The 27,375-nt window shown below is 48.1% G+C and overlaps 1 protein-coding gene and 1 long non-coding RNA gene across 2 annotated transcripts in view; one reads left to right on the top strand and one right to left on the bottom strand.

The window, feature by feature from the left end:
- The window catches only part of LOC138303875 (uncharacterized), a 140,255-nt gene extending 137,983 nt beyond the window's left edge, over positions 1–2,272 (top strand). Inside the window, exon 4 of the long non-coding RNA XR_011205460.1 lies at positions 973–2,272. This is a non-coding gene — a long non-coding RNA (uncharacterized lncRNA). The remainder of the gene's footprint in view (positions 1–972) is intronic.
- Positions 1–27,375, bottom strand: part of XKR7 (XK related 7) — a 90,422-nt gene that overhangs the window by 24,714 nt on the left and 38,333 nt on the right. Inside the window, exon 2 of the mRNA XM_069243376.1 lies at positions 91–290. Within this exon, the coding sequence (XP_069099477.1) occupies positions 91–290 (200 nt within the window). The remainder of the gene's footprint in view (positions 1–90; positions 291–27,375) is intronic.

Raw genomic sequence — 27,375 nt, 5'->3', positions numbered from 1 at the left:
TCACAATTTTGAACCAGAGAGCCCACCATCCATATACCAAGCAGCCAAAAGGGTCAGAGCACCACAGGAATTGAGGCGGGAATACGTTACCCTGCAACGGATCAATACGGCTCTGCTGAACCATGATGCTCAGCTGCAGGACCAGCTGGGGGGCGCTCTTCAGGAATGTTTCCAGGAGGCGCAGCATGCTGATGTCAGCACTCTCAAACATCATCCTCCAATAGAAGTGTCTTTGTCGGTGCTCGGACTGCCAGCGGCTCTGTAGGCCGAGGTAGAGGGCTCGCAGATACCTGCAGAGTAGAGAAGAGACAAGCAATCGAATAAAGAGTGAGTGTGGCTGCCTTCAGGTCAAAGAATAGTTCTGGTGTAGAAGGCACACAGGTGAGTCAGATGAGGTAGTCTCAAGAGCAAGATAAAGGGTATAGATGGATGTCTGCAAGGTGGCGGGACGAGTTTGACGGGCAGCAAACTAGTAATGAGGGCCTATGTGTTGGACAATTTCTCAAATGATATGAACAGGGTATTGTTGATCTCAGAATGTTCTCAGGCACCCAACTCTTTATTTCCTTTATAAAAAAACACAAACCAGTCTCTTCCCCTACTCCTGCTCACTGGGTGAAATGGGTTATGTCTTTGGCGGATATCAATACTTCCATTTTTGGTGCCCATTCCTCCAGAGGAGTCATAGCTTCCAAAGCCTTTTGGGCCAGCTCTCATCTGGGGGACATTCGCAGATCAGCTGATTGGAATAATAATGTATTCAAAACGGTCTATTGCAAACCTGAACATACAGCTTCTTCTATTGTCATTAAAATGCTTTAAACAAGCATAATAGGAGCCTCCTGTCTTGCAATAAAATGTAGATTTTTCTAGTAATTCATGAAGGAAAGTGTTAATTTTATTAAAGACAAGGAGGCGAGTATTATCCCGCTTCAACACTTTTAACTTTGTGTTTCTTTTCCTCCCTGGCAGTGACTTCAGCACCTCTGCCATCTTCCTCATAAAGTTCTACCATCTCCTCCTGGGTTTTCCCTGCAGTCTTCTTCAACTTTGGACTACCGTGGTGATTCTGTGGCTCCTTCAACATCATCTGTTTACTTGGGTCCTGGATTTATGAACTTTTGCCAAGAACTTTTTTCCCTTACTATGGCACTTGCTATTGTGTTTTCTCTTATACCATTATTCAATACTTATTAACTTCTCACTAAAGAAAAGGGGCTCTTCACAGTCAAGCTAGGTGTTATAGGTGCTGCTAGGTTATGATTGGCTGATTATATGTACTACATTTTTTATCCCATTGGCTATGTTTACCATGCCTGATGGGATTTGTAGTTTTTCTTAATATCTTGACTGCTGCTCTTGAAAATAAAGCAAGAATTGAAAGCACAATACTCACATCTGTGTCTTTAATAAAATGAAGACTTTCCATCATAACTTACTAGGAAAATCTAGAATCAACAGTTTTGCTTTGGGGTGAACCGTTGCCTGCAGTAACCCAAGGAAATTGTCGATGGCCATGCCCTGTAGGCGCTGCACAAATGCCAAGGCTGTTTGATTTTCAATGTGCGCTCTACCCATTACCCATGCCTTCAGTATGGCTGCGGGATTGTTACAGACTATTTCCTTTGCACAGTAGTCATACCAACTTCCTCTACAAAGAAGGGCATGGTCTTCAATTTGTCATCTTTGGGAACAGTACTGTTAACTTTCACCTGAATATTTTCACTGCTGAAAGCAGCAGAAATTTCAGGGTTAAAGTCTGGGCAAAATAAGCTATTACTGGCAGAATCAGAACCGAAATTACAATTGTCCATGGTATTTGTTTAAGGAGACGCTCAGTACCCAACTAGTAATGGACCTCATTTTCCCCACTCACAGAGTTACGAGTACCCTCGGTACGTCTTAACTCCCTTTTCCAGATCATTTGTAATGAGGGCTGATATGTTTCTTTAGACTTTTGTTAAGATCCAAGTTCGGTCTGTGACTTTAATACATTTTAGGACACCAAGGGGTAGTTGTGCAACGATTAGTAATAGAGATTACCAAATAGAGTTTTTCGTGAATCTCTATTTGGTAACCGCTATTACCAATGTACAAAGGGGTTACTTAGCCCCTATTCCCTAAATAGCAATTTGTAGTGGGGCACAAATAGACCTACTTCATGAATATTAATGAGGTGGGTCGCAATTTTTTACCCACATGGATTCGCTGGCATCACAGGGATGATGGCCTGCTGGTTTCAGCAGAACACCATGTCTGTGATTTCTTTCAAATTAAGCCGTTTTCCTTAAAGGAAAATATGATGCATTTAAAATACAAAAATTTTAAAAATCATTTTTTTTAACCATTCTCAAAGGGGACAACGTCCCAAACTCACCCCTTCCCATTTGTGTATGGGTTACCACCAACTTTGAGTTGGCAGTAAAGTGTGTATGTTTTGCAACTGCATTTCCGTCACAAAAAATTCGTACATACCAATTCAAATCGATATTTAGAAGAGACACCCTAATCACACCCTTTCCAAATACCGATTTGCATACCCAAATTGCAAAAGTGTACTGAACCACAATCTTTGCTTTGTACATCTGAAAAGGCATTTCTGCGTTCGCAAACAGCCCGATTCTTCAGATCAGCCATTTGCTACTGCAAAAAGGTTTTGTACATCTAGCTCCAAATGAGTAAGAGCAGTCTAAAATTTGCATACTTCCTCCAAAAAGTTAGAGGCGGCTGTCACAAATAATGTTCAGCTCTTAGTAGCCAATCAAATATGCAGCTCAGATTCAAATTTTCTAGGGTCAAAGATTTCAATTTCCAATTTGCCAGCCCAATTACCAAAATATCTATGATTTTTTTTCTCCAAATTTTGAAGACTTAAAAAAAAATGCTGGACAGATTCACACTAATGCAAAAACCGCAGCCAAATGCAGCAGCCTGTTTGCTCATGCTTACTTTGATGATGATCGTTACATCATTTTTTGTGATGTTCCTGACAGCAATATAATGTTAATTTCCAGCTCTCCAAGGCATTTTGTGGTCAAAAAGCATTTTTAGTGATGTATTTCATTATTTCAGATTTAGTGATCACTTGGATCACAGCACAAAATTAGGAGGTAAAATTGAGTACTAGGATTACTGTTATTGTTAGTCTCAGGCCTTTGAGATGTGCAAGAAAAAAATAAAGCATGAATTATGGTACACCGTTATCACGATCCTTTGCACTTTTTTCACCACACAATTACAACCAACATTTTCCTGGTGAAAAGTACGACAGTTCGCCAAAGGGTCTGCTGTTGAAATACACCACTGATCTGAGCACTGGAGTCACTATCGTGTTAGATCCAGTTAAAGGTTTCAGTAATTCAAACATGAGCTCAACCACTGGTAGCTATGGTACAGAGCAGCTTTAAGTAGAGAAAATGCGTAAGGCATTTATAAATATCAAATCAGTGAGAAAGTTGGAAACACAGCACACTAAGGCCCATATTTACAAGCGGTCTGGGCCGCTGAAGCATCACTCTTTGTGACGCACTGGCAGCGCAGGCTGCTCACCCATATCTACAAGGCCACACAAAAACCATCTTGTGTGGCTTTACGTGGACTTGTAGATATAGAGTAAGGCAACGCAGCGCAAGTCACTACTTTGCATCATACAGGCGTTCCATGGGGGTTGCACGGGTGTTCCCAAGCAACACCCATGGATTTTGACCCATTCCCAGATTTACAAGGTTTCGTAAACCTGGGAATGTGTCAAAGGCCTACGCCTCCCCAGGGATGGCATAAGAGGGGCGCAATGGGGAGAAATAATATTATTTCATCCCGTTTTTCCTCTTTCTGTGTTTACTGCATTCTGCAGCACACATAGAAGGAGGAAATCACCTCCACTGATTATTTTTGTACAGGGAGGTGTCCCGGGGAATAGGACAGAAATGCACAGTATCTTGTAGATACAGTGCATTTCTGCCTTTTCGCTGTGGTGCAGGGTGGCACAGCACGTGCCTTGCTGCGCCACCTGCACCATGGGCCTTGTAAACATGGCCCTAAAAATCCTATGAGAAATGACAAAATTCCCCTTGGGAACACATTGTTGTCATTCTTCTATGGAACAATCTTACATCAGTTACACCAACCTCTCAACCACTTTATGACCAGTGAAAAATCCTGCTCCAATTTAGAAAAATTAGTAGAATTTCATGAACAAAATGACACCAAAATAAAAAAAAAAGCAAAGGAAACCTGAGATATGGATGTTTAGGTAAAAACAGCTGAGAAAACAACAAAGCACCAGTGATAGTCTTTGGTCACAGTAGACCAGAATTTAGGTGCAATTTCAGGTCGACTGAGATGGAGCACAGATCGAATACACCAACTAGATTTGACCTGATCAGAGGTTTTACCTTGGAACTTAGCCTTTGAAATAGAAATCAAAATCCGTGAGCGGGGCGGGCTGGCTGTATCCAAAAAAGTCTTCATGAAGTTGGATAGGCACTGGATGTGGTCCCGCTGAAGCCACTGGTTTAGGCAGCTAAAGCCCTAAGCAGGAGAATTCGAATTTTGTGCCCAAAAAAGTAATTTCACCCTTCGGATCCTTATGCCGCCTTTACTCAGTCAAGATTTTTACATTCAGGATTAGTCTCCTTTGCAGAGCTCAGAATCCTCCCTCAGGGCAAATGCTGCAGCTGTATATGATGATGAGTTTTACTAATCTAGATATCTTCTTTTAGAGGGTCCACTGAACTTGATTTGCTGCAGTGAACAAACTCCAAGTGGAGGAAACCGTTTTTTTTTCATCCCTGCATGATTGTGCATTGAGCAGATAGCCTTGGGAGGTTTGTCCTGGTCCTCCGGAGGTCTTGGAATCCAAAAGGTTCTAAGTCCTAGTTTTTCAGGGGCAATGGGAGATGTCCATTTTGACAAGGCCAGTTGTCCCAGGACCTCAGGAACAGTATTTGGGAGTCAAGACTCACTCCAGCTGAGGCCGCTGAGAAGGTCCAGATCAGCTTGACACTCCAGGGCCCTGTAGCGAACACAGGAGGTCAGCCAAATGACTCTTGTAGCCCTGGGTGCAAGTAGGAACAGGTCCAGCTCATCAGGTCTTCTTCCTGAGCTCAAAATGCAGGTGCAGTCATTGTTCCGTTCTTTCACAGGTCTAGAGTATTCTGAAGAGGGTGCCAGGGGAAGCCACAATAAATGCCTGATATTAGCTAGTGGATCGGGTTGTCTCATTGCTCCTCCTTCACTAACAGAGCAAATGTTTGCCGGGGTGACCATACCCACGTTTGCAGCAGTTCATGTTTGCCTTGCTGCAAATAATCCCACAGTGGGCCTCAATGCCCAACTCAAGATGAAGAAACGCTTCTGCCCTTGAGGAGAGCTTGTACCCCCCCCCCACTCTCCCAAGTGTGGCCAGGGTGATGCGCAGTCCCATCCTTCTTGGTCACTTCTAACTAGTTCTGCAGAGCTTCCACACCACTGGGTTTGGTGCCTGGCTGACCTGGATTGCAAAATCTGGGGCCTTTACATGTGTCACCAAGCATTTGCTTGTGGTAGGGAAGGCCCCCTTAAAATAAATTAAACACCTCCCTACACCCAAGTCTTTGTCTCTGCTTTAGAGCAGTTTTTACACCCCATCAGGGGCTAATTACCGGGTGAGCAACATTTCGAGAGCTAAAGTTATTTATTATTTTTCCCTAATATTTATTAAAAATCTGACTTTACCATTAAGTTGAGGTTTATAATAAATATTACAAATTTTTGTTTAATCATTTTTCTAGCTAGTTCCTAACCATGAATGGCAGAATTTGGAGCCTATTACATCACTGGCAGTCCCACCACGAGACCACCAATGCCACGGCGAGGACGCCACCATCATGCCCGTGGCAGCCCCTCCCAGTCGTATTACAATGTTCCCGCCAGGCAGGAACATTGTATTACAATGTTTTCTTCAGGCTGACCGGCGGTAACAGTGCTTCGGTATTTGCCTCTGCTCCCTTAAGGGAGACAGTGCGCATTCCGAGGGTGCTGGGCAGTGGGGGACCCCTGGCCTGCTGATGCCATGGGCATGGGCAGGGCAGGGCCCCCCGTGGCCCTCGCACTGGCTTTCTGCTAGCTTTTCCATGCTGGGGTGACTGTCATGGAAAGACTGGCGGAAAGCTGAGTTGTAATCAGCGCTGCCGTGGCTGACCACAACTCAGAACACCATCGGAAACAATGGTCCTGGCGGTGATGGCAGTCTCTAGGCGGCCCGCCCGCTAGGGTCATAATGTAGTGGTGGGAGCGCCAGGAGTGCACCGCTCCTACCGCCACTGCGAGTGTGGAGGTCAAAAGACTGCCACACTCATAATGAGGCCCTTAATATATATTATCACTTCCTAGTGTTTTTCTATGGCCCAGCTAGCCTTGCTAAAGCGAAAATATCTTTGGGGTGCTAGTCATTCCAAGGATTTGTTAACTCCAAATATCTACATGTCCTTTCAAATATCATGTACCCTGCCTTGTGGGCTACAAGGCCTATAAACGTGTGAATTATCAATATTTCAAAGGAAGGATTTTTTCTATTACATAGGGTTATTTTGACAGGCGGGACTACAGGTTCCACACTGCAGCAGCCAGGTTAAAGTGGTAGGCCTACTGTCAAGTTTTCCTGGTCACACTACTGGATGGCACAGTAGTGCTGTATTCCATATGTGACATTTAACTTTCCATGCCATGGGTGTATTTTGAGCATTAGATAAAATGCTCCTTTCGGAAAGTTATATAAGCCAGCAAGGAGTTAGCCAATTTCGACATGTTAGAGGGGTGAGAGCACTTGGGCCTGGCTATCAGTGTCCTGAGCCAAAAAACCAACAGCATCAGTCCACAAAAAAAATGTGGGTGACCGCAAAAAGAAGCACTTTCAAACGACTGATAACATTTTATTTTGAATTATAGGTGATTTGTATAGTAATGCAGCCAACACATACATTTATCCTCTGCACTTAACTCGAAATATATTTTTTTTAATTAATTCTTATTAAAATAGGCAAATAAATGACAGTGTTCAAGTTTTGTTTAATTATATAGTCCACAGAGCAATGCTCTTTTGTCAGTGTTTGTGCTATTCCCACATTTGTTTAGTGGTTCTCATGTGCAATATTATATGTTTCCTGAATTATTCTGGCTTCTTTCCTGAACTGTTTGCTTCGTGCATGTTTTTGTACATTTATTGGTCTGAGTGTATTTTTTTTGCACTGAATGTGCATCCAGTGGAGCGAAGATGTTTTTGTTTGTCTGAATGTGCAGTGACATGCATTAAGTTGTCTAAATGTATTTCTATCAGAGAAAATGTACATTTGGTCTTCGTTCCATAAGCCTGTACAGCTAATGAAGGGCCTGAATCACAGCTGTGGCCTACATTTAAGGCCATAAGAAGAACTTTTTCCACATGTCGGCCATTTACATAAGGATATCTTTCTGTTTACTACCGTATAATTCTTTACCATGAGTGAATGCAACTATGCATCAGTAGGTGGGAAGTGGCAGGAACAAGGTGTGGATTTCGTTGTCAATTTGTGAACAACCAAACAATTGTGACTTTTTGAACATTCACAAACCGCCCATTTCCACCCTCAATATGGTCAGAGTTGTATTAAAGCAAAGAGCTGGAGTAACTCCACTTTCACAGTGGAAAGGGGAAAGAATTACCTCCGACCTATAAAAAGGCTTAGGGTAAGGGGATGTCCACAGAGAAAAATATTTTCCTTGTGGAGAAAAAAACAGAAAAAAATGTGTATTTGCTCATCAGTCTGATGTGAAGTTAAAACCTTAGGTAAAATTTTGCTTTCGGAAGGTATCATGGTCAGATGACATTCCCGCCAGTCTGCCTGCAAAGCTGCCTCTGGTGCAGGTTTATGGGCATGGTCCTGGGAATGTTTGGGAATTATATTGTACGTATATTTACACACCACAGGTACAAAACTACCCAAGTCTCTTTTCTATGTTCATGAATACATGGAGCGTGCTTCCATGTCGCCGACAGGTAAGACTACTCATTTTCATTTTTTCTGTTTTACTGCTTGGCGTCACACCATTTGCTGATACCCCACAGGGGGAGCTGGTAACCTTAAAAAGTGGTGAGGCAAGTGAAGTGACCCACCACTTCTCAAAAAATAAAATAAAACACCCTCTTCCTCCAAAAGCCCTTAATAAAATACACCCTTCTTCAAAAGTCCAAGATAAAATACTCCCTCCCTCCAAAAGCACATAATAAAACAACCCCTCCCTACAAATCTCCAGAATAAAACTACTATGTTAAATAAAACTGAAATAAAAGGTACCGTCAGGCCCTGGAGGCATGTGCTTGGTATCCACCCAGCTGTCCTAAGACAGCTGGATGGAGGGCTTCAAAGTGCGCATGTCACTTTGGCTGGCACAAAACAGCCGTCGAAAGTGACATGCGCACTTTGGAGCATTCAGCCAGCCAATGCCCCTATCCTGTATGCTGCCAATCGGCAGCAGAGGACACATCCCAATGTATTTTGCCTCAGGGGCACTGCAGCATGCACACTGGGGAAAAAATAATAGGCAATTAAATCATTTCATAGCAATTTTATGTTTTTCACCCCTGGCTAACAGTGTGAGGTGGGGGGTGGGGGTGACACGCAGGGAGGTGGTGGGGGGACATTAAAAAACAATATATATTTTTTAAACTTACCTCGGTCCGCGCGCCGCTTCTCTCCTCCATCGCTGCAGACAGGCACAGGCTCCCAGCCTGCCCTGCAGCCAATCCTGACGCTGCTCAGAGCAGTGTCAGGATTGGCTGGGAGCGCCCAGCCAGGGCCCTCGCAGGCAGACTTGGAGCCTGTGCAGGCTCTCTCCAGCCTGGCAACTGCATTGCCAGGCTGGAGAGAGCCATGTGTGCATGTGTTTTTGGCTGGTCCGAGATAGCCGGCCAAACGTACATGCGCAGTGAGGGGCGTGCACAGTGCACTCCCCTCACTACCCGTCCCCCCATATGCCCACATTTAACAAGGGAAGGATAATAAATTACGTTTATTATCCTTTCCTAGTTAAAGGATTTGCAACGGTTGCTGCTGGTGGGGGTGGGTGGGGGGGTGCTGTTCCTATGCCCAAGTGAAGGAGCCGCCACTGGTGACGCTGCCCCCCACCTCATGGACAAACTACCACTGAGTGTACCACAAGCAGGTTGTTATGTTTATTAGCTTCTCATATGGCAAAGCTCAGCGAAGCTGTTCTTCAGTTGCACTGCACACGGCCCCTGTACACTTGCACGGCAGGGATGGGGAGCGTTTGTGGCGTGCCATAAGTGGACCACTCAGGGACATTATTCCTGGTCCTGAGGATGGTGTGCAAATGTGCGCAGGGACCTGGGAAAGTCAGCAGACTGGCTGTTTTAAGCAAACAACTCTTGTTTCTTGTGAGAGTTCATGGCTTAGCAATCAGTATTAAATGGAAGGTTGTAGCTTGGCTCAATCTAGTTACTTCCCCATGAAGACGGAGGCTTATGGTCCTGGGAAGCATGCTGAAAATGTAAAAACTGTGAACTATTGGAGGAAGAAGACACTATCCAAAGAGCTAGAGCAAATTCACAGCACTTATTTAAGCAGTCCCTAGTTGAAGCTGTTAGTGACCCTCAATTAAAGAAACAAAGTTTGGATCACGATGAGGATATGAGCATGGAAAATATGTGCATGTGAAGGCACATTTGGACATGCTGTATATATTAGAGATGTAATAAGACTTGATCAAAAGACTGTGGATGAAGAAGGTTTTTACGCTCAGTACTGTGGGACTGTGACAGGTGACCTTCCATTCCATGATTTGCTAAAGGACATTGTGTTGAAAGAATGGAAAGCTGTAGATAAACACACATTCTACATTTTCTCCATTAGAGATATCAGCTTGAGAACTTTGAGGATCACTTTTCCCCTGTGTTGAAAGTCAATTCTATTTTGTCTTCTATGGCATCCTCATTATCTCTTTCATCTGAAGAGATCACTTTGTCAGACCCTATTTATAGAAAGGTTGAATCTTCTCTAAAGAAGACTTATGCTGCCCTCATTTTGAGATCCAAACCAGTTCATATGCGTCTTATACCTCTTAAGCCCGGCTGAAGAATTTTCAAAAAAATGTTTGGTTGTCTCCAGGAGAAAGCTGATCTGAGGTACTATCACAATTTCCTTCTAATATCACCTATGACAACTGGCAAGTCTTGGCTTTGGCAGCTAAAATAGCTGGAAGGTGTATGCTTTGGATAAAGCCTTTAAAACTGGAAGCAACCCAGAGGTATTTAATTCAGTAGATTGTATTTACAGATCTGAAGTTGTGTGGTGCTGAACTCATATAAATGGTTCCGAGATCAGCCGAAGAGAAGATGATCCTAAAACCCTTCAAGCTTTTCCCTGGCAGGACATATTTTGCTTATAAACAAAACCAACAATGGGAAGATGTGAAATGTCTCTTTTACGTTTAGAGGCTGAGCTCTAAGATTTGGATCCACATTCCCCAAAAAAGCCCCACCATGAAGACATTCCAGAAAAGATCTTCGGAATAAGTGACTGCTGGCGGTGAGCGCCAGACTGCAGTTGTATCCCCTCAATAGCTTACTCAGGTTAGGATCCCTGGGTACTTTCAATAATTCAGGACGGATACAAGATCCCTTTCAAGGAGACTCCTCCAGTTCTGATGTTCAGATCTACACCATTGTCAAATGACAGGACAAAGAGGGAGGCTATGCAGTCACATGTAGAAAAGTTACTTCTAAAGAGGACAATAATTCCGGTTCCACTTCATCAGAAAGGAGAGGGGTTTTATTCAACCCTTTTAAGGTCTAGTGTGCAAGCGCCCTGGCTTGTTGTAATCTATCTGTGGGTTCTTAACCACGCCCACCACACGTCCATCACTGTCACTCGTTCATGGGCTTGCCTTTCAAAAACCCTTTGTTATCATTGATAAATGCTTTTTGTTTGTCCCTCCTTGGGGCAGTTTTGTTACCGCCTTGGCCATCAACCCTGTTACATGGATAATTGCATGCTTGCCGATACGTTTGATTGCGAGCAAACTTCTTTGTCCTTTTGTGTCTTTCCTTCGCGCTCATGCTCATGGCACCCATGACACTTTGAATTGGCTTGCTTACATTAACTGTTTTACTTTTCATTTTCAATTTATGTGGCAAGAAAAGACCAGTTAGGAATTTACAACGCTAATAGCTCTAACTCAAGCAGACGCTAGACCCTATGCATTGCAAATGCTTGTTCCAGTGCTGAGGCCCAATGGATCATTCCATCTCATTTTGAACCTTTTAACTGATGGATCCTTGTGAAGAAGTTTAGGATGGTGACACTTCAAGAGATAATCCTGTTGGTTCACAAAAGCGACTTTCTGGTAACTCTGGATCTGCAGGATGCTTAATTTCCTGTGCCGATACACACCCAGACAGCCATCCTTTTCTGATGTTTTGTGTGAATCACAGACATTTCCATTTCCATGTTCTACCCTTCAGATTCTCAATGTCACCACAAACTTTTACCAACATACTAGCAGCTATAGTGGTATTTTTACAGCTTAATGGGTTCTTAATTTTTCCACACCTAGATGACTGGCTACTCTGTCCTTCCTCTTTTTTAATGCTCAGGAGGCAGTGGCCATAGCGACAACCCTGCTTCAGCTGTTGGACTTCTAGTTGAATATTTAGAAATCTCAATTAATACCAGCCAGGATCAGGTGAATGTGTATTCTTCCTCAGGACAGAATTAAATGACTATTTGCATGCTGCTGGAGAGTCCATTGGCATTGGCAAGATCTTTGTTTAACGTTCAGTGTCTGATAGCTGCTGCAACAGGAGTGGCTCCATGGGTGTGCTTTCATTTGAAACCACTGGTAAATAATCCTTTGGGACACTGGGATCCGAAATGCAGACAGTAGGAGACACAAATACTGGTCACTCAAGAGATAGCCAAGAATCTCCGCTGGTGGCCCAAACTCCCAGTCTAGAGAGATGGACTCTCTTTCAAATGTCAGTACCTCTGCAGTTGACAAGGAATGGCAGTCTCTGGGGGTGGAGTGTGGCCAGCTGTCACTACAGGAGAGATGTCACTTATGCAATTGGAGGGAACTGGCTGCAGTCTTGAAAGCTGTTCCATTTTTTCAGTCACAGGTGGTGGGTCAGAATTCAGACATCCACAGGGACAATCAAGAGACTTAGGGCCTGATTTTAACCTTGGCGGACGGCGGAGGCCGTCCGCCAAGGTTCCGCCGCCAAATGACCGCACCGCGGTCACAAGACCGCGGCGGCCATTCTAACATTTCCTCTGGGCCGGCGGGCGCTCTCCAAAAGAGCGCCCGCCGGCCCAGAGGAAATGCCCCTGCAACGAGGACGCCGGCTCAGAATTGAGCCGGCGTAGTTGCAGGGGTGCGACGGGTGCAGTTTGCACCCGTCGCGTATTTCAGTGTCTGCATGGCAGACACTGAAATACTTTGCGGGGCCCTCTTATGGGGGCCCCTGCAGTGCCCATGCCATGGGCATGGGCACTGCAGGGGCCCCCAGGGGCCCCACGGCACCCCCTACCGCCATCCTGTTCCTGGCGGGAGACCCGCCAGGAACAGGATGGCGGTAGGGGGTGTCAGAATCCCCATGGCTGCTGAGCGCGCTCCGCAGCCATGGAGGATTCCCCCGAGCAGCGGAAAGTCGGCGGGAGACCGCCGACTTTCCGCTTCTGACCGCGGCTGAACCGCCGCGGTCAGAATGCTCGTGGGAGCACCGCCAGCCTGTTGGCGGTGCTCCCGTGGTCGGTGGCCCTGGCGGCCACCGGCCGCCAGGGTCAGAATGACCCCCTTAGTGTTACCTGAATTGTCAGTGGGGAATGAAGTCATCCCGCTTAAGTTCTTTGGCAACTTGGATTTGTTCATGAAAGCAGTATACATTTGGGTTCCTCAGCAGATGGACTTCTATTTGCAGCCTTGGAGCAATGGGAAAATCTGCAAGTCCAGGTTTTGACTGTCCTTGTCTGCCAAAGGTATGAGCAGCCCCTTCTGGTAGCCACAGTGCCGCTGACAATGGAATGTTCAAGCCAGGTGTCTCCAACCAGTCGATCTCCAGCTACCAGTAGCTCCCAGATCCCTTCATAGAAGCTCACAGCCAGGAGTTCATTTTTAAATAAGCACAGAGTCATCTTTTTCTTTTTAAAGTTAATGGAAGGCTGTGTTTATTTTACACTAATAACACCAGGCTGCAGATAGCAGGGCCTAATGAGAAGCAGTGCTGGAGTCAGATTTATGACCCAGGTCACAGAGGTGAAAAATTGAAGCACTAAGGTATTTAACTCTTAACTGAAAGTCCTTGTCAACTCAGTATTGGAAATTATGGTTATTAATGCTTTAAAACTGGATAAAAAAAGAAACTGAAAAGTTAACTTATAATTAAGTTAACTTATAATTTCAATTTTCTCAAATTATTTCTCAAAGTATTGCATCTACAAACAGGAGGTTCTTGCTCCCAGTGGCCTTTAGAACACTGTGCAATATTAATAACTGAAAAATACAATCATTTTTTAAATGGGAGAATTTTAAAGTACAGAAAAATGTTTCAGATTATGAGCATTTAAAATGTCTCCCATTTAAAAGCACGGTTGTATATTCGTGTTATACTCGTAACGGTGCCACATATGATGAAAGGTATGCCCTGTGCCACAAGTACATCCGACACCCGCTCTCAGTTACACATACACATATATCCCTTTCATAGGCACACATGTTTATACATCCCCAAAGACCCCGCTCTCACTGACACATGTGGCAGCCCTCTATTAGTGCCCCCAGTCAAAGTATTTAGTTCAACCCATAGTGTCTGGCTCTATGAACTTAGGCTTAAAGTCAAGGAAGTTTAGTGTGGGGGTGTCTGGTAATAATTCATAAGTTGTTTAACCTTCAGTAGCTCCCAATGATTTTCACTGATCAGAAGTAGCTCTTGCTATAGAAAAGGTTGAAGACTCCTGGTCTAAGCAGACAGCACCCTCCAGAAGAAGCCCACAAAAATGGAAAACCCCGAAGGGAAAAAACCCTCTGATGGTGATTGGAGATATCCAGGAGGCCGATGAGGACTGGCACTAAAGGTTGAAGACCAGGACTGCAGCAAACACCGAAGCCACACATAAGGCAAGTAGAAACCAGGAATTCCAGTCCTCCCTAATTAGAGATGTGTATCCTGCCTGAACTGTATCTAACAATGACTGAGTTGTTCTGATTATGCAATGTGGGCCCAGGATATTCTGTTGAAAAGAAGTTGGACTCTCAGGATATTGTTGGGAAAGAACATCAGCAATTATGTTCTAGGATCCTGGAATATAGGTTGTAATGAAGTCATATTGATTGAAAAAATAGGCCCATTTTGCTTGGTGGCTGTTCCGGCATTGCATATTGAAAAGACACTGTAGGTTCCGATAATCAGTCCTGATTTCAAAGGGTCTTTTGTTGGGAAATGTCTCTACTCGCAACAGGCTAATTTCATAGTCAAATGTTCCAGTTCTAAAACTGAGTAGCCTTTTGAGCCATTAGACATGGCCCATTTAATTTGGCTGATTGCAAAGGTGGCCTTTTTTATTGCCAATTACATCGGCCAGGACAATAGGGGTACTTGGAATCAGATGTGCAAAGCAATTTTCCGGTCGTGTCGGTAAAAGTACTTTTTCAATTGTACAAAATGTAAATTGTGATTTGCATTTGTGATTCAGTATTTGGAAAAGGTGTGTTTTGGGTACCCCTTCCAAAAACCAAATGAGTATGGTATATATTACATTTTGGCGACTGAATTCCGGTTGCAAAACAGTAATACTATGCCACCACTTTGAAAGTGATAGTAACTCATTCGCACCCTTTTGCCCTTTGAGAATAATGAAATGATGTTTTTTGAGAAGAGACAGTGGTCCCAAGGACCACTGCCTTCTCTTCAAGAATGAAACTACTAAGTTTCATTTTTTTCTTTTTAAACGCATCCCATTTTCCTTCAAGGAAAACAGGCTGCATTTGAAAAAAAATAAGATTGCTTTTTTTTTCTTAAAAAGCAATCACAGACATGGTGGTCTGCTAACTTCAGCAGACCACCGTCCCTGTGATGGCAACAATTCTTAATGGGTTGGAAATTGCGGCCTACCTCATTAATATTTATGAGGTAGGTTGATTTAGGACCTGCTCGGGATCGCTATTTGGGAACAGAAGTACTTCATACATAAGGAAGACTGATTTCCTTATTGCGATTCAGAGGTAATTGCAATTAGAAAATCGGTATTCCCAACGTTTGCACATCTGGCCCTTGGTTCTCTGGTGATCTCATATCACTGTCTTACTACAAGTTAGTCCCTAGGCCTGACTCCTAATTCATTATTGAAATATATTCTAGGCTTCACTTAGAACAGGAGATATTTTTACCAGTTTTGGAGAATGATAACCCGAACTTTCTTCTCTTGTTATACATAGGGCCCTTTTGTGCTATTTAGATCGCACTAAAGATTTTCGTCTCTCAAAATCTCTTTTTGTATCCTTTGGTAATGTCAACAAAGGTAAGAAAGTGCCTTCCTCTACTCTGAGAATATGAATTTGCCAGGCCATTTGGCAGGCTCACAAATCTGCTGGGGGACAACCTCCTGCACACATTCTGAGATGTTCATTCGGTTTCTGCTCCTGGGTTGGTGGGGTCTCCATTCCAGAAATCTGCAGGGCGGCGACATGGGCATCTCTTCATATGTTTAGCAACCATCATAGACATGGGGGGTGATTCTGACCTCGGCGGTAAAATGCCCTTACCGCCGGTCAGAAGACCGCCATAACACCGCCGCGGCCGCGGTCAACCGCCACGGTCATTCTGACCCATAACGGCCAAACCTCCAAAAATCCGTCCTCCACTGCAGCCCGCCACATCGGCGGGCAGCGATAAACTGGAGATGACCAAACCTCCACCGTCACGCCAACAGAAATACGCCCATGCCATTACGACCCACGAATCCACACGGCGGTCATTCAAATGCGGTATTCCATTGGCGCTACACACCGCCGCGGTCAGAATACACACACATCACCAAAACACAGCCACATTGGACAATTTGAAAAACACACACCTGATACACATACACACACCACTCCCACACAATCAACCAACTATAAAACACACACCCACATCACCCACAAACCCCTGCGACCCCAAATACTGAGAGAAGGAGAGAGAGACACAGCAGACAATCCAAAGGAAGACACACTGAGGCACACTACACCATCACACACACCACATAGTAGCACAAAGCACCACTCACCAACACACTCCTCATCACATACACCACCCCACACCTCACCCACACCACCCCATGGCACCCCAAAGGCATCCACGATTTTCGGACCAAGAACTCCGGGTCATGGTGGAGGAAATCCTAAGAGTGGAACCCCAGCTCTTCGGCTCGCAGGTGCAGCACACCAGTATAGCCAGGAAGGCGGAGCTATGGCAGCGGATCGTGGACAGGGTCAACGCGGTGGGACAGCATCCCAGGAATAGGGAGGACATCCGCAAAAGATGGAACGACCTACGGGGGAAGGTCCGGTCGATGGTCTCGAGGCACAACATCGCGGTCCAGAAGACTGGCGGCGGACCCCCACCCACCCCTCCCGAATTTACATTGTGGGAACAAGACGTCTTGACCATCCTGCATCCTCAGGGCCTCGCAGGAGTAGCCGGAGGAATGGACTCTGATAAGTCCCATCTCAACTACTATATCCCCCACACCCCACCAGCATGCCAACCCACACCCCCACCCTCACCCCCAACCCCCCAGCACACATCCTTCCTGACAATGTCTCACCAGCACAACCCACCCATCCCAACACCAACTCCTGCATGCCAACACAAACCATGGGCACCCATCACCTAAGCATGACCACTGCACTAACCCCTCCCCCCCACTAAATACCCTCACAACACCTCCCTCCAGGGAATGCCTGCACTGGGGGACAAGGGCACCCACAACACGCATGCTATTGCACACACAGAAACAATAACCAAACTCTCTTACCCCATGCAGGACCCGAACGACAACACACCAGCCAGGAGGGTCCAGAAGTGTCCATCCCACCACCGGAACAGGCCCACACTGAGGATAGCAGCTCTGTCGACAGTGAACCTGATGACCAGCCCGGACCATCGGGGACCTCTGGGCAGTCGGTTCCCCTCACCCAGACACAGGCCACACCAGACCCGACCCCCTCTGCCGACACCAGCACAGCTCCCACCCAGCGGGCCCATGCCTCTGTCTCTAGGACAGCTCAATCAGCGGTGTGTCTGCCACTACAGGGCACCCAGGCTAACCCGACACCCCAACAACAACAGGGACCTGGGGGCAGTGGGAGCGGGCACACCGGCCAGGGGACAGAGGCCGGGGGAAACCGGGCAGCTCGGAGGGCTGCTGTGCGACAGGGGGGGGGGGAGGAGAGGCCCAGGGAACCCACTCTCCAAGAGGCCCTCACCACCCTCATGGGGGCCTACCACCACTCCCAAGAAACGATGGCGACGGTACTGGCCAGGTTCACTGAGATCCAGGCACAGCAGGAGGAACGCTACATGGGCTTCAGGGAGGAGCTGAGAATCATCGGGACCGCAATGGGGACCATCGTCCTGGCCCTCCACAGGATAGAGGACGCGTTGCGGGACCATGGTGCACCACACAGGGCCCCTGTCACTAGGCCGGACCAGGAACAGCCTACCACCTCCGCCGGCGCTAGTGGACAGGAGGTCCCAACACCTCGACAGCCCCCCAGAACCCCACCTCCTGCTGAAGAACAACCACCCCGTAAGAGGAGCCTGAGACCAAAGAAAAAGACAGAGTAGGATGTCAAGACCCCCGCCAGCAGGACATACCCCCTCAAGTCTTCCCACTGTCCCACATTGCCACCCTGTCCAACCATGAACTGCCTATGCTCCATCCTTCCACAGGCAAAAGAACAATGCACCTGTGAGACTGAGAACTGGACTCTGCCATGGATATTCCTCCACCCCCACCCATCACCCTTAGAATCACATGTACCGGTATCTAGCACTGTAAATAAATCACTTTTTGCACACAAACCTGTTTTGAGTCATGCTGTATTATTAACAAAGGGATAACATATTACTGTTCAATTTCTGTCCTGTCAATTAGTCATGACAACATACCAATGTCAATACGCTGTATTTCATGGGCGAACCAAGCAGAAGTCAGGTACTGAGTCAGACAGCACTGAGAAGGGAAGGGAAAGGCATAAATTAATAAAAAACATCTGTGGGGAACTACAGAAAGTATAGATGCAGGAGGCTAGAAGCAATTGTGAAATGGCGTGGGTGATTCTTACCTGGGTGTTCCTGGAAATACTGTTGTATCACTCTGTCCCTATTGTCTGTGTCGTCCTCAGAGTCTTCCTCCTCTTCACTCTCCACAGGCTCCACGGCTTCTACAACACCACCATCTGGACCATCCTCCTGCAGGAAAGGCACCTGGCGTCGCAAAGCCAGGTTGTGAAGCATACAGCACGCCACGATGATATGGCACACCTTCTTTGGTGAGTACATTAGGGATCCACCAGTCATATGCAGGCACCTAAACCTGGCCTTCAGGAGGCCAAAGGTTCGCTCAATCACCCTCCTTGTACGCCCATGGGCCTCATTGTAGCGTTCCTCTGCCCTTGTCCGGGGATTCCTTACTGGGGTCAGTAGCCACGGCAGGTTGGGGAAACCAGAGTCACCTATTAGCCACACACGTTGTCTCTGTAGCTGCTCCATCACATAGGGGATGCTGCTATTTCGCATCACATACGCGTCATGCACTGACCCTGGGAACTTGGCATTTACATGGGAGATGTACTGGTCAGCCAAACAGACCACCTGGACATTCATCGAATGATAATTCTTTCTGTTTCGGTACACCTGCTCATCGTCTTTTGGGGGTACCAAAGCCACATGGGTCCCATCAATGGCACCAATGATGTTGGGGATATGTCCAAGGGCATAGAAATCACCCTTCACTGTGGGCAAGTCACCCTCCTCGGGGAAAATGATGTAGCTCCGCATGAGTTTCATCAGGGCAGACAACACTCTGCTCAAAATCTTTGAAAACATAGGCTGAGACATTCCAGATGACATGGCCACTGTGGTCTGGAATGACCCACTGGCCAAAAAATGGAGGACTGACAAAACCTGCACCAGAGGGGGAATCCCTGTGGGTTGGCGGATGGGGGACATCAGGGCTGGCTCCAGCTGGGCACACAGTTCATGGATAGTGGCACGGTCAAGTCGGTATCGAAGGATTATATGGCGTTCTTCCATTGTCGACAGGTCCACCAGCGGTCGGTACACGCGAGGATTCCTCCTTCTCATCCCAAGTCCCAGCGGACGGTGCCTAGGAAGGACAACATGGAGCACAGAGTCAGCCAAACCACAGGTACGTACAGACAGCTTGCACAGTTAAAGAATGGCAATGGGTTGAAAGGCGTGTATGTGTGGCAATGCAAGGCCTAGGCCTGTGTGTCGCAGTCAAAATTAAGCCATGTGGGCCCTTGAAATGGCGGCTGCCTGACCTGTGAAGTGGGACAATGGGATGTGAGGTCACTGCGCTGGCGGGGCACACCGTGGCGGTAGGCGGTCGAAGACCGCGGCGCAAAGCCGCATTGGTTAACATTGAAGCCTATGGGTTTCAGGAGCCAATAACGAAGTGCGCCGGCGGTCGCGGTACGCACCGCCGCGGACGTGACCGCCATTTTCTATCTGCTTAATCACTCGAGACCTGATCATCCACAGGAGAGGACCTATACTGCAAGTGCTGCTGTGACCTCGGTCTGGAAGATACAATGGCTGCTGTGACTGGGGAAAGGGCCCCTGCCTTCACGTCTGAAGAATTGGACAAGCTCGTGGATGGGGTCCTCCCCCAGTATGCGCTACTCTACGGTCCTCCAGACCAACAAGTGAGTACCCCGGGTGCTAATGGAATGGGCTATGCCTGTGTGGATTGGGGTGGATGTAAGTTGGTGGGGTGGGGTGGGGGGCGAATGAGGAGTGCAACGCCCGACAGATGAGAGCATGTGCCATATGGCAAAGTGGGTGGGGGGGGGCCAATTACATCTAACATGCAGGCCATTGATGATTTCCTCCTTTCCACCCTGTACATGTCTAATAGGTCAGCGCCCATCAGAAGATCGATATTTGGCGTGCCATCGCCAAGGAAGTCCGGACCTTGGGGGTCCACAACAGACGGGGCACCCACTGCCGCAAGAGGTGGGAGGACATCCGCCGCGGAACAAGGAAGACCGCAGAAACACTGCTGGGGATGGCCACCCAACCTAGGAGGGGTGCCAGTCGCACCATGACCCCCCTGATGTCCCGGATCCTGGCGGTGGCCTACCCTGAATTGGATGGGCGCTTTAAGACATCACAGCAGACACAAGGGGGTGAGTATCAGCACATTCTCCTATCTTTCTGCGCAGTGGAGGCGTCTGGGTGGGGGAGGAGGGCTGTGGGTGACATTAGGCCAGGGCGCTTTCTGTAGTGTAGTCCTCTCCCTTAGGCATGGCCCTGTGCCCCCGGCCCCCACCTCTGTAGGGTGACAAGTACAGCCATTGAAGGTCCAGCATCTCCCATGTGCGCGTTTGACGTCTCTTGGCCTGTTGTCTTAGTCAGTAGTACTGAGTAGTGTACCCCGAATGCGCGGCTTAGTGCATTAGGCACCTGTGTCTGTCCTCTCCGCCAACGGTGTTGACATTGCATGCACTCAACCTGGTCTTCTTTTTTCTCCCCCCACCCTTTCTCTTCATCTTCTTGTGCATGTGTGCATTAGCATCATCAGGCGGAGGAGATATGGCATCGGAGCACGAGGGAGCTGCAGGACACAAGGCCCCGGTGGGCCCAGGAACAGACACCGAGGGCACCAGTGATCCGGAGGGCGAGGGGAGCATCACGACGGGGACCGCTGGTGAGAGCAGCGAAAGCGACACGTCCTCGGATGGGAGCTCCCTAGGGGTGGCGGCAACATCCATGCCCCCCGCCTCTACAGGTACAGCCGCCACCCAGCGCACCAGCCCCGCCCTCCCAGCAGCCCCTCAGTCTTCGCTCCGTGCCGCTTCGCCCAGGAAGGCGCGCGTCTCCTTCGCCCCAGGCACCTCAGCCCCTGCCCCTGTTGCCCCTGCTGCCCTCAGTGCGGAGCTCATTGACCTGGTAAGGACGCTCATTGTTGGGCAGACGACCCTCCTGAATGCCATCCAGGGTGTGCAAAGGGAGGTGCAACAGAGCAATGCGTACCTGGAGGGCATTCATTCGGGTCAGGCTGCCCATCAACGAGCGTTCACTGCTCTGGCCTCAGCACTGACGGCAGCCATTGTCCCTGTTTCCAGCCTCCCTCTTCTGACTGCCTCCAGCCTGTCTCTGTCTCCTGTTCCTCAGCCTATCCCATCCACACCATCAGACCAGCCTGCACACACCTCAACACCCAAGAGCAGCTCATCCAAACACAAGCACCACAGATCCCGCAAACACTCACCCGAGCAACACCCAGATGCAGACATGCCAACAGCCACTGCCACCCCTGTGTCCCCCTCCTCCTCGTCTCCCTCCTCCCTCCCTGTGACGTCTACACTCACACCTGCATGCACCCCCACATCAGCCAGTGCTTCCATCACCACCTCACCCTCCAGTACAGTCCACACTCGTGCAGTCACCACCCCCACTGCCATGTACACGTCCCCTGTGTCCTCTCCCACTGTGTCTGTCACCCCCTCTTCCAAGACACACAAACGCAGGCAGCCACCCACCCAACAGCCATCCACCTCACGACAGCCTACAGCACCAGCACCTTCACCCAATGACAGCACACCTGACTCTCCTACAACCACCTCCTCTACCTCCACTTCCATCTCCACTACTCCTACCCTTTACCTTGGCCCTAAAAAACTTTTCCTGGCTAACCTTAACCTCTTTCCCCCCGATGACCCCCCCCATCCATCTCCAAAGAGTCCCAAGAGCACCGCAGCCACCACCAGCCCAGCTTCGGGTGTCACTGTTGTGCCTGGGTTCTGGAGCCCACCCTTTGCCAGCAGTGACACATCGAGCTGCAGCAAGGACACGTCCAGCCCCCCCCCCCGGCAAGAGGACCCGCAAAACCAAGGACCGCCGTGCGAGGACTGACAGGGCTGCCCCCAAGGAGCAATGTGCGGCCACTTCACCACCCACACCATCTGGGGGAGGCAAGGGCCCGAGAGCCCGATCAAAGGAGCGGAAGGGCAGCAGGAGCGCGGAGAAGGTGGACCCCACATGCCACATCCCAGCTGGGAAGGAGGACACTAAGGAGGCCAGGAGTCCGTCCCCGAAGGGTCCAGATACGTCACGGTCCGAGGGCGACTGAACAGGGAGTCCAGGCCAGGTCTGGCTCCCTTGACCTGCTGGATGGGCACCGCTGAACAGGGCCCGCGGTGCAGACGAGCACCGCTGAACAGGGCCCCGCCGTGGAGATAGGCACCGCTGAACAGGGCCCGCGGTGCAGAAGAGCACCGCTGAACAGGGCCCCGCCGTCTCAAGCACCGCTCCGCTGGGCCCTTCCTCTCAAGCACCGCTCCGCTGGGCCCTTCCTCTCAAGCACCGCTCCGCTGGGCCCCGCCGTCTCAAGCACCGCTCCGCTGGGCCCTTCCTCTCAAGCACCGCTCCGCTGGGCCCTTCCTCTCAAGCACCGCTCCGCTGGGCCCTTCCTCTCAAGCACCGCTCCGCTGGGCCCTTCCTCTCAAGCACCGCTCCGCTGGGCCCTGCCGTCTCAAGCACCGCTCCGCTGGGCCCTTCCTCTCAAGCACCGCTCGGCTGGGCCCTTCCTCTCAAGCACCACTCCGCTGGGCCCTTCCTCTCAAGCACCGCTCCGCTGGGCCCTTCCTCTCAAGCACCGCTCCGCTGGGCCCCGCCGTCTCAAGCACCGCTCCGCTGGGCCCTTCCTCTCAAGCACCGCTCCGCTGGGCCCTTCCTCTCAAGCACCGCTCCGCTGGGCCCTTCCTCTCAAGCACCGCTCCGCTGGGCCCTTCCTCTCAAGCACCGCTCCGCTGGGCCCTTCCTCTCAAGCACCGCTCCGCTGGGCCCCGCCGTCTCAAGCACCGTTGATGGTTCATTGTGCCCACCATGCCTCCTCCTTGACCAGTGGAGACTGTCATCCACATGATGGACTGTGGCTTTGCACTCCCCAGGATGGTCCAGTGGGCAATCCACCCACTGCAGAGACTTGAGAGACTGTGGCTTTGCACTCCCCAGGATGGCACAGTGGGCAGCCCACCAACTGTAGAGACATTGAGAGACTGTGGCTTTGCACTCCCCAGGATTGAACAGTGGGCAGGCCACCCACTGTAGAGACATTGAGAGACTGTGGCTTTGCACTCCCCAGGATTGAACAGTGGGCAGCCCACCCACTGTAGAGACATTGAGAGACTGTGGCTTTGCACTCCCCAGGATTGAACAGTGGGCATGGTGGCTCCTCGTGGATCTGGCGTCGTGGACTCATGTGGCTGTGGTGCCCCCCCTTCCCATCCCCCTGAGGTGCCTGTAGTTTTTACATCTGATGCCCCTGCAGTGTTCTCTCCAAAGGACTCAGGTCTCCTGTGTGGGCTTTGCCCTTGTTTCTCAAGACTTTGGCCCACGGACATGCTGAATTGGTAGGATGTGCAGGACTTGGTACTTCAGTCATACACTGATGTGTATGTCATTAGTTTTGTTGTGGATATCTTTCATGGTTGTACGCTAATTTTCTGGAGCTTTTTGGTACATAAATATTTATTCCAAATATGATTATGTCCTAGCATTTTTCAGGGGTGTTTGGGTGGTGTCACTGTGACTTGGTGCTCTGCATTGGTGAGTACATGATTGGGGGGGGGTCGCATATGTGTGTGCCCGTAACCTTTCGTCCTCCCCCTCCCGTGTGTCGTAGGTGCAGTACTCACCGTTGTCGTCTGCGCCGGACTTCGTACTCGTGGTAGATGAGAAGGTAGACGAGAGCAGGTATGATGTTCAATTCGGGTTCCATGCTGTCCTCCGTCCTCGTGGAGTGCGTAGAGGTGAGCGTTTTCCCGTTCGTAGTCTGTTTCCGCCGTGTTTTTATCGGCGGTGCTCCCACCCCGGAAAAGGTGGCGGATTGGTGAGTTATGATAGTGTGGGCGGTACATTGTCTGCCGCCTGCCTGTTGGCGGTGACCGCCGCGCTGTTTGTCTGTACCGCCGCGGCGCTCGGAGTGTTAAGTTGGCGGGCTGTGTTGGCGGTTCCCGCCAGGGTCAGAATTCCATTTTTTGGACCGCCAGCCTGTTGGCGGGTTGGCCGCCGCTTTAACACCGACCGCCAGGGTTAGAATCACCCCCATGGTGTCTTACATGTTGTTTCTGACAGTTTTTGTGTAAAAGTGATAAAAAAGATCAATAAAGTAATTGTTTCCAATAAAGTACTGGGTTGACATGGTGCAGAACTTGTGTCGTGGCTTGTGAAATCTTCACATTATGAGGACTGGGACGAGGGAATAATGAAACAATTACTTACCAGTAACCTTCATTACCCCAAGTTGGTCGGCCTCGTCTCAGTCAAGGCCACTCCCTCCCACTGAGTATTAATTCTGCCCTTTTTTCAGTCTAGGTACTCATGGGCTGTGTGGAAGAAGGAAGGCTTTATTCCATGTATTCATGGAAACAGAAAAGGGACTTGGGTAGAATTGTGCCTCTGATGGGCAGGGCTGCCCTCATTTTGTGAGAAATGGGACAAGGGGGGCCCACTCAGGGTAACTGATTTTTCAACGCACATCAGCATTTTAAAATAAATCTATACCTTGGTAAACTATTAGGTGTCTGAAATGCCTGGATCCATTTTTACAGTTATTGACAAATTTGATAATATATTTTAGGCTATATCCTTCTAAGCCCTCATTACAGCTGAAGGGAAATAAATTCTTATCCCTGCACTAAAGAGGGTCCCCTAAGGTACTGGTGCTTAGCGGATGCTGTCAACACTTCACCTTTTTCCCCACCCACTCATAATCAGGCATTAGTGGGTTCTATGGACAAACCAAGTGCTTGTTTGATACCATCAAAGATAACTTGTTTTTGGTTAGTGCTTCGTATTGTACTTCTGTCATGTCTAAGCTCTGTTAATGACAGGTGTTGTTATTGCCTAATTCACTAGCACACAACTTACCGACCTCTGAAGGACAAAATGTTGAGTTGGCCTTTCTAGGACTGAAACTCTGAAAATGCTGATCACGGCAGATATCCGCAGTAAAGACTCTCTTAATGAGCCATTTTAGTTAAAATTCAGAGCAAGGGGTCCCCAAATACCACAGGTGCAGGGATACGTGAAACCAAGCAGGATGATCAAACTTTGATGACTTAGGTTGCAAACTGAAAAAGTAAAAGGCAAAACATAATTTTCTATTTCCCTATTGTGATAAGCCTAAATACACTGGTGGTGACTGCTGGGCAATCAAAAAACCTGCGAGAATAAATGGCTTGGGTGTTTACAATGCCAGTGTTTACTATAAGAGCTCAGGCCAGGCATTTTGAGAGGAACCCAATACATTATATCATTCATTATTTGTTGCATTAAAATTTGCAATCTGGGCAACTTTCTTAAGTGCTTTCAGACATCGACTCCATTCATCAAGAGGGAGAGGCAGGCCTGTCAGAAACTTTTGTGACAAAACTTTCAGGGTGCTTCTTCCAGCCAAGCCAGCCAGATATCACGGCCACCTTGTAGTAGAATGAAGGCCCTCTGAGAAGGTGAACAAACACTATTTAGCTGTGCAGGTGGCTCCGCCATGTGCTGCCACCTAATTGTGTGTCCGCTGTTAGCTGCATTATGAAGAAGTCACAGACAGCACTGTTTTTGATTTTTAAGGTCAAGCGTGCAAGCGCTCTGACATGTTGTAATCTATTTGTGGGCTTTTAACCACGCCCACCACACGCCCATCACTATCAGTCGTTCATGGGCTCGCCTTTCAAAAATCTTTTGTTCTCATTGGTAAATGCTTGGGGTGGTTTTGTTATCACGTTGGCCATTGACCCTGTTACATGCATAAAATTGCATGTTTGCCGATACCTTTGGCTGCGAGTGAACTTCTTTTTCCTTTTGAGTCTCTCCTTCGCGCTCATGGTGCCGTGGCGCTCTGAATCGGCTTTCTCATGTCAACTGTTTTTCTTTTAATTTTTAATTTATGTGGCAAGAAAAGTCCAGTTAGGAATTTACAGTGCTAATAGCTCCAACTCGATCAAACACGAGACTCCTTGCGTTGCAAATGCTTCTTCTACTCACACTCTGCAGCAAGAGCCCGGGGCACTGAAAGGTGAGGGCTTGGATGGCAAGCAGCTTTAACTACTCATCCCTTTTGATGGGCCTGGGGAGATGCGTGCAGGTATCTTTTCCCCTATATATAACTGATATTTTATTCATGCTGGCATCAAACAGTCTGAGGAAAAGATGAATTGACAAAGCTTTCCCAACTGTCAGTGAACTTCTATCAGATTGTTCTGAAGACACTGTCTGTTCTGTACGGCGGACGTTGTAAGTAGGAACCGAGGGTTATTGGTCACAATTCCTGAAAATAATTATACTAAAATCAAAACTCTGTAATTTAGTTTAATGCTGATATCAAGCTCAACCCAAGCCTAGGGTATTTTGTTAATGCTAGCCTTAAAACTAACCTTCGCTTTGTGTCCTGATTCTAAGATTAACACTAGCCCTAAGCCTTGTACGTAAACCTTATATCAATCTCATGTGAACCCCGTGCCCTCTGATTAAATCTAATTCTAAAACCATGCCTTGACCCTGACTCTAGGCCTAATGCTAATACTATAACTAATATAAGCCGGATTCATTCACCAGTGTTGAACTGAAAATCTAATACTAACCTTAAATTAAACTTTTGTTTGAAAAGAAAAAATATATGATTTAAACATAAAATATTTTAAAACTAAAGTGTATTCTATAAACCTGGTGTCAGGATTTATGGTCTGTTCCGCACGGCTGATAGAAGACACATGCAATACTTCTAGCGGACAAGTCCCATAATACAACAGTTGCCTCAAAGAAAGAGTGATGGAAAGTGTGGGTCTTCCCGTGGATCCCTGTGTCATTCTTACGCCCTCATTTGAATGGCATGATTAACTCCTTACCAGGCAAAGCCAGATGTTTGAGCACAAATCAGAACTACAATTGGTGCACGAATAGCACACATTTCCTACTACTTTCCCATGCACAAATTTCTGCAGGTTAAATCTTGTGAAATGTGTGTGGGAAAAACTAAAACCATGGGCAAACATGCAGTTTTCCCATGCCGTACAACTACTTTTTACTTTGTCCAAAGTTCTAATCCTGACATATGA

This window comes from Pleurodeles waltl, chromosome 7 (genome assembly GCF_031143425.1).
Source record: "Pleurodeles waltl isolate 20211129_DDA chromosome 7, aPleWal1.hap1.20221129, whole genome shotgun sequence".
In the NCBI taxonomy this organism is placed as follows: domain Eukaryota; kingdom Metazoa; phylum Chordata; class Amphibia; order Caudata; family Salamandridae; genus Pleurodeles; species Pleurodeles waltl.
This window is presented reverse-complemented; position numbering and strand designations above follow the sequence as displayed.